Source organism: Schistocerca serialis, chromosome 9 (assembly GCF_023864345.2).
Source record: "Schistocerca serialis cubense isolate TAMUIC-IGC-003099 chromosome 9, iqSchSeri2.2, whole genome shotgun sequence".
NCBI classification, from domain to species: Eukaryota; Metazoa; Arthropoda; class Insecta; order Orthoptera; family Acrididae; genus Schistocerca; species Schistocerca serialis.
The window spans coordinates 298552870-298560940 of record NC_064646.1 but is presented as its reverse complement, the minus strand read 5'-3'; the positions used below and the strand labels follow the sequence as shown (position 1 = coordinate 298560940).

The window sequence follows — 8071 nt, the reverse complement described above, 5'->3', positions numbered from 1 at the left end:
GTGAATTGTGTGTTAAAAACTGTAAAAACTGAGTCTTACTGTGATTTAGAGTTAGTTTATTTTCTACAAGCCATGAACGTATGTCATGAAGTGCACTAATTGAAACCGAGCCAGTGTTGCACACAACATCCTTTACTACCAAGCTAGTGTCATCAGCAAACAGAAATATTTTAGAGTTACCCTTAATACTAGAGGGCATATCATTTATGTAAATAAGGAATAGGAGTGGCCCCAATACTGATACCTATGGCACCTCCGTTTGACTGTACCCCACTCAGACCCTACACTGACTTTTCTCCAAATTCCTTTTCGATTTCAGCGCATTCGTATTGTCAGAGGTACTTACCTGGTGCCATGTACTTACCATTTGACATAGATATCTGCCGATGTTAATTATTTCTCATTAATTCTAAGAGCGATTAACGTATTGTTTTGTGAATCGAGTAACTCTTACATAGACTTTTATCAGCGTATTAGATCGTAAAATATACCTTCGGAGCAGAAAGATGAAATGGACCAACTCACATTTGCAGGGTTATGGCCAAGTGGGTATAATGGTAATATGTAATGACTGCTGGTGGTGAAATATTGGTTTGGCACTGTTAGTGCGGCGCAGCCGCTCGCAGTCGTAAGACATTGTCTACAAGGAGACCTCGAGCAGTCGTACGAGTCACTTCATGCGTGCCGAGGCCCACGAGAAAGACAGGCCTTGGCGCGTGCGTCTCCCCACGTGATACGGCAGGTCTTACGAGTGCCAGCAACCGTCTCAAACAGGGAGCGAGTAACTTCACTGGTGTCCAAAATTAAAATAAGAAACGGAAATTTTGCAAGAGTGCATTTACTTTGGCACAGAACGCTTAAAAGGTTTGCGCACACATTCTGACAAATGGTTAAAGTGCTCAGTATGGGGCGTGGTCATCTCTGGCAGCAATACTGGCCTGACAATGACGGGCGTGCAGCTAACAGCGGGTGGAGCAAACATCAAACCACCCATGATCTATGAGGTCGAGCGTTATTGTCCTTGAATAAGAAGTCTGAACACACAGCACTCCGCAAAAATTCCACATAGGGTCCCAAGATCTCGTCACGATACCTGACAACAGTTAAGCCTTGCCGATTGACCCGTACAATTTCATGAAGAGATTTCAGCGTGGTCAACATAATCCCTGCTATCACCATTAGGTATCATCCTCGATATCGGTCTCTTTCCATAATGTTTGGCACTCAACTGTAAATAGAAAATTGGCCCTCTGTTCTACCGCCCAGGTGGCGTGTTGACGACTCCACTATAGACGTTCCCTTCGGTGAGGACGTGTCAGAGGTAAACATACAGCAGGTCTCCGACAATAAAGGCCACTCTGTCGAAGCTTTCTATACACCGTTTGCCTCGGTACAACACAGTCAGTGGGTGCTGCGAGGTCAGATACTAGTTGTAGTCCAGTACTAAGGCGGTACGTCGTGCCCTTACAGCCAAATAACGGTCTTCTCTTTCTGGTGTCACACATGCTCGGCCCTGCCCTGCTCTCCGGGATATAGTTTCGGTATCTATAAACTGCCACAGCATCCGAGAAGCATCAGAACGATTCACATTAAGCCATTGGGCCTCATCAGTTTGCAACTGTCCTGCTTCCATTGTCCCTACGGCTCTCCACTGCAGAGTGACTGGTAAGCGTCTTCTATGTGCCATACTACACCGTCTGTGACAGCGCACGCAGCGATTGTGTTTGTGGGACTACCCGCCAAGCAGTACCCCGTTTGATAGGTGCCCTGACGTCATGTTGGCGTGATTGTCCGATGACCGGAATGCCATCTTTCGTGCAGAACATGATCGTACTGGGGAAATAGTGATTTGTTGCTTTAATATTGGACACCAGTGAATTTTAGACGAGCTTAATAACTCTTGACTCTGCGTTTCAATGGATGCAAGCTCTCGATAGCACACGACAAAGTAAAGGCCTTTAGTTCATACCCTTTCAATTACGTACCGATTCTCTGTGGGGACTGCACTGAGCCGAAGGGTGGCGTCCTAGGCGACTAGTGCGACGTAACAAGTTCGTTGTGGGACCCGTATTTCTCGTGGGACCCGATGCGTACTGGCAACGGAGAGGTATGGGTGTTGTAATTGCGGCCAGATTACTGTGTTATTGATGACGATATGAAAGAAATGAGCTCCTCATAGTGTAGACAGAACGTGCTTCTCTCGAAGAATAAGTCGCCCAAGAAGATTAATGAAATTACTGAAGCGAACTTGTCGCGTAAAAAGCTCTTGTGTTTCCAGCCCCAGATGACAGTGTTAAAACGCACCACATTTCGACGAGTGCCATATACTCCATCTTCTGACAGAACCTACATTACGTTATACGAACTTATTTAAGAACGCACTTAATAAGTTCCTGTTAAGCAATACAGTTTACACGGAGAAAAGTAACACAAATAATAAAAAATAATAATAGAACATCAGTCATTTCAAATTACACTCTCACACTATGTTTCTTTCTTCTTTTTTCTTTCTTTCTCATTTTTTCTCTTTTCTGGAAAATATTACTGCCAAAGCTATACAGTGTATAATACTAACACATTCTCTTTCTGAGCTCAACATCTTACTCATTATAGAGGAATGCTGACTCATTGTTTCAGGCTAGGAAATGGGAAGCCGTGGTAGACAAAATGGAAAGCAAATATAATAGTCTTGATATCAGCTGACTATATGTAGTGTTACATTATGAAACAAAGTGTGTCTATTGAGTGCAGTGAGTGGCAGTGACAAATAATGGACAGTGTAGCCCTTTACGTTATTAAATAATATCTTTGCAAATCAGTGTAGTATTCTCTCTTCTTCTCTCCCCATAGGGTGGGGTTTGAGAGAAAGGAATTAGAGTTTTACGAATGTTGACCCAAATATTAATTTTTTCCGCAGATATTTGGGTCAACATTTGTAAAACTCTAATTCCTGACTGAGCCCGCAGCGCCCCGCAACAATCCCACATGAGGTCCCAAGATCTTGTCACGATACCTGACAGTAGTTAAGCCTTGCCGATTGACCCGTACAATTTCATAAATAGTTGTTAGAGTGGACTGATAAGGTAAGGTTCTACGCAGAATCGGCGGAAAAAATTAATATTTGGGTCAACATTCGTAAAACTCCAATTCCTCTATCTCAAACCCCACCCTATGGGGGGGAGAGAGAGAGTTTTAGTTTTAGCGAAGCAAAATTTACAAAGTAAATAACAATTTTTTATTTATCCGTAACCATTTTCCACGCAAAAATGAGAACATGGATTTTCTTGAATTACAGCGCCAACCACCAAGAATCAAAACAAATGTTTAAGACAAAATGCACTTGATTTTTTATGTAGAGTCTGATTCTGCAATAAAAAATGGGGGTTCCACTTGAAATTTTAAAGGTGCCTCCCGCCCCACACCCAGGGGACAGGGGTGGTGGGCTAATTTTAGCATTAGCAGATGTGACCCTCGAAAATAATCAACTTTGGATTCTTCACATTTTTTCGTGTGAAGCTTATTTTTCGAGTACTTCCGGTTTGTCAACTTAAAATTTACACTCTGTTTAATAGCTTTGGACGACAGTTAATATGGTAAGCCAGAACACTGAACTGTGGGGGACTGTGCTGGGGCTGCGGTTGGTTGTAGACGCTATACAGTGTTTTCGCTGCAGCCGTTGAATTTTGAATTCGTGTCTTTCTGGACATTCCAGTATACTGATTGACAGTGTTAATCTCACCTTATGGCCGATTCAAGTGGTCAAGGGTACATTTATTTCCTAAGTTTTTGGATTAAGAAAGAAGCTGTTTTGGCAACATGAACAAATTTCCCGCCAAGTTTAAATTTGTAGCCGCGCGGGATTAGCCGAGCGATCTCAGGCACTGCAGTCATGGACTGTGCGGCTGGTCCCGGCGGAGGTTCGAGTCCTCCCTCGGGCATGAGTGTGTATGTGTTTGTCATTAGGATAATTTAGGTTAAGTAGTGTGTAAGCTTGCGGACTGATGACCTTAGCAGTTAAGTCCCCTAAGATTTCTCACACATTTTAACATTTTTTTTAAATTTGTAAAAATAGTTATAAGACTGATCTAGTTCCCTGTGTTACTATCCACTGGGCACATTGCAGCTGATAATAAGAGCACCTATGATAGTACCTGTCATCCCAGTTGACTAATCTCACTTTTTTATTTGTTTTAGAAGCCTGGTTATACTCTTTGCATTGGATAGCACGGGACTGTTTGTAATTGCAAGCGGCCTGGGGCAGATTTGATGATTCCTTGTCCAGGCGATGGATTGGCGCATTTTCTGACTGCAGTTCTGTAATAGTGGTACTCGAATTTTTCGGGATTCAAATTTATAGAAATACTTTTTTCTGCTTTGTATTTCATTAAGGTATTGGTACTGTTTGTCAGTGATTAGAAGTTTTGATTAATGCCAGTATGTAATTCTTTGACTGCTATGTGTGTGTTTTCTAACCTCTAATGTAGGGTATTACTTAAAAAATTTGATGCTTGTCTCACAAGGTGGTCTGTGGATGTTTGTTGACAATAAAAAATTTGGGTCAACGGCTTGAATTTCTATGAGTAATTTCATACTACGGACAGAGGTCTCATGAAAGCTGTTTAGTGATAAGACTTCTTAAGCGGATTGATGTACAAGCAGTTACACAAAACTGTCCTTTTTTATTAGAAAAGAAGATAATGTATCTGTAGGCTAATAGTTTTCTTTGACTATTTTATGCCTTCTTCATTACTGTTAATGTTACTCTGATTTGGTCCATTGTGGTTCCTTTACATGAATGTTTTTATTGACCTGAAGTTTCACTAATGTGTATCTTAAATACCAAGGAATTAAAGCTTTATTGTAATAAGGACTGTGTTAATAAATCAAATATCTTGAGAGAAGATTTAGCAGCTTCCACCAAATGAACCCTGTTTCCTGACGTACCCGCTCAAGTGGTCTAGAGGTTTTAAAGGAGTGACCATGTCAACTACTTTCCAATTTAGCAGTTGCTGTTTACAGAGAACTAGAACCAGTAAGAGTTTCTGCATAATAACACTCAGTCACAAGGACTATAACATATACTGCCTAGAGACAGCATAGTTATTAGGTTTCATTTTATTAGGTTTAGGATAAGAAGTGCCATTCATGAAACTGTACCGAAGTACCATTTGGAACGCACTCTTAATAATCGTTAATTGTTATTTATTATTGCGCTGCAACATTTGTGTTATACAGTGCTTTGTTGAGCAAGTACTAATTAGCAAGGATGTAAAAGCTACCTTAATAGAAATATGACAGTTTTCTGCTTCTGTGGACGTTTGGGCTGCATTAATAGTAGCTTTTAATTACTACATTTATAAAATGTGGTTGAACACTTTCTAGGAATGGAATAGAGAATACAGCATCATGTTATGACTTATGAACGAATTCTTTACATTTTAAATGAAAATATTTTTATATGTTTTACTTGTTCCACATCCTTGAGGATCATTTCACTTGAAATCTAAGGCTGATACAGTTTCATATTTCTTTTTCTCTGTAAATATTTGTTGTGTTTTCTTTCTTTGTGACATGTTCAACGTCCTGAAGAATCTCCTCGCTATGGCTCTATTGGAACTAAAAGTACGCCTCATGTAATCTAGTCTGTTTGGTGTAAGGGAAATGGTATTGTTTATATTTCTGGTAAATTGCGTGCATTGCTCCAATGGTAAACAAGCATTTAACAGAATAAAACAAAATAACTGTAGGTTACAACTTTTTATTATTGTTGTTACAAAACTGTATGATTACTTAAATAATGGTTTCGATGTTGAGTACATGACAGTTTAAAGCGTATTAGAATTACGTACATTCATTTGGATAGTAGAACATCCGATAGCGCTGAGTTCTGTTGTAATATACGTTAATACTCGTTATCAACGTAGTAATAATGCAAAGCTTAGGTCATGAATTGCAACAAGTAGTCTGTGTAAAAGTAATAAATTAACGATTTTCAGCAACTGAGATTCAGATTTTTTCCTGCAAGGCGAACGGAAGAACGACATTTGTGGAGAATAATGTTTGCTTCCGTCATAGGACACAACGTGTGGTAGTCAGACGCCCACATTGAAAAGAAGAACTGCTTGGAAATTTGTGTTAGGCTCTATCACACAACACAGAACACTGAACATCCAGTCTTGTGTCTCGTAGATCGCAGACATTTCGTGCTCTGTACACTAAGGCATCAGCAGCTCAGGGACCACGGTAAGGGCTGGAGTAACCCCCGTAGGTGCTGCCATATCCTCTGTAGCCACCGTATCCGCCGCTGTACAGACCATATCCTCCAGGTCTGTAGCCTCCATATCCACCATAGCTACCCGATCCACCGTAGCCACCATACCCACCTGATCCACCATAACCACTTGATCCACCATAACCGCCATACCCCCCATAGCTACCACCATAGCCATCATATCCACCATATCCTCCATAGCCACCATATCCGCCAGTTGGTCTGTAGCCACCAGATCCTCCATAACCACCATAGCCACCAGATGGTCTGTAGCCACCATAACCTACAGATGGCCTATACCCACCGTATCCTCCATAGCCTCCAGAGGGTCTGTAGCCACCATAGCCCCCACTGCCGCCATATCCACCATATCCAGTGGTACCATAGCCATCATAGCCTCCATATCCACTGTACCCACCATATCCTCCGTAACCACCATACCCTCCAGAGCCCCTGTATCCACCATAGCCTCCATAGCCACTGCTGCCATATCCTCTGTAACCACCATAGCCGCCATAACCCGTGATGGGATAACCCCGGTAAGCGTCATAGGAATCGTAGTCCAGTGCTGTGAACAAAAAATGAAATTTCAGCATTTCAATGTGGTACTTGCGTAAATATTTACTATCAACATAGCCATAATGTACAAGTCGAGGTTATTAACTGCAACAAGCAGTCGCTGTAAAAGTAAAATAAATAAACGATTTTTAGCAATTGAACTTCAACTATGTTAGTATGTAATAAACAGCACTATGTACATATAATTAACAGGTTTGAACACCAACCTTTTTAACCTCAGAAATATCTTATAAATTGTAGAAGTTTCTTTGATATAGAGCCAGAATGCGAAAAGTATTACTCTAAATCTCTAATTTCTTATTCTGCAAGGACTGCCTCAAGTATTGTGCAATAGGGGCCTCAGTATCATAATTCAATGTTAGATCAATACAGCATTTTTTTTTTTACATTTTAGTAGACACCAGGTCTATTCACACATTGGTTAAGACACTAGACTTACATCCGGGAGGACAGTGGTTCAAGATTTTGTTTTTCGTAGTTTCACTAAACCGCTTAAGGTAAATGCTGAGAGGCTAACCAAACTGAGACTATGTTCTTTCTTTTATGACCTCGTCGTCCACGGACCGTCAATCCCTAATCTTTCTTCCCTCCTGTACACAACGAAAGATCTTTGCCACAAGGAAGCCTTTTGAACTATTTCCGGGGATCTGGTATTTCTCTCTCCATTTCTTAGACTTGTAGAAACCGTATTGGAAATGGGACCTAGAGAACAGAGCACACCTTTCTGTCTAATACTTACGAAAGTGTTATCCAAGTGCAAGCAGTTTATATGTCGAACAATCACTGAGCTACAAACCTCGTGGGGGTGTATTTGTACAAGAGTATAAAAGTTATATTCCTAGACTCTTCAACAAAAGATGCATGAAGTTCGCGAGCTGACACCACAGAGCATTTTGATCCGGTAACTCACCTCGGCGCCTTCCTCCACCCTTTTCCTATCTTAACTATATTCTAACTGTGTGGATATGGACGTATTCACATTCGAATAATGTTCACTCATTTCTTATAATAGTATAACACAAAGTAAGATGATAGGAAATGAAGAAGGTCTCCGTACAAATAGCGAAGAATGGAACGATTGGAAAACGGTATGTGATAAGACCGGTGGATACAGCTTCCATGACATTTATTAAGATATGAGGGAATAACTTACACAGTACTATAGGGAGTCGCAGACGGCAAAAATTGTAGGGGAGACGGGGATTGGAAAATATACGACAA

The 8071-nt window shown here is 41.0% G+C and overlaps 1 protein-coding gene across 1 annotated transcript in view; it reads right to left on the bottom strand.

The window, feature by feature from the left end:
- Window positions 1-5742: 5742 nt before the first annotated feature.
- Window positions 5743-8071, bottom strand: part of LOC126418661 (TATA-binding protein-associated factor 2N-like) — a 65008-nt gene continuing 62679 nt past the window's right edge. Inside the window, exon 3 of the mRNA XM_050085544.1 lies at window positions 5743-6839. Coding sequence (XP_049941501.1) covers window positions 6232-6839 — 608 coding nt within the window. The 3' untranslated portion in view covers window positions 5743-6231. The remainder of the gene's footprint in view (window positions 6840-8071) is intronic.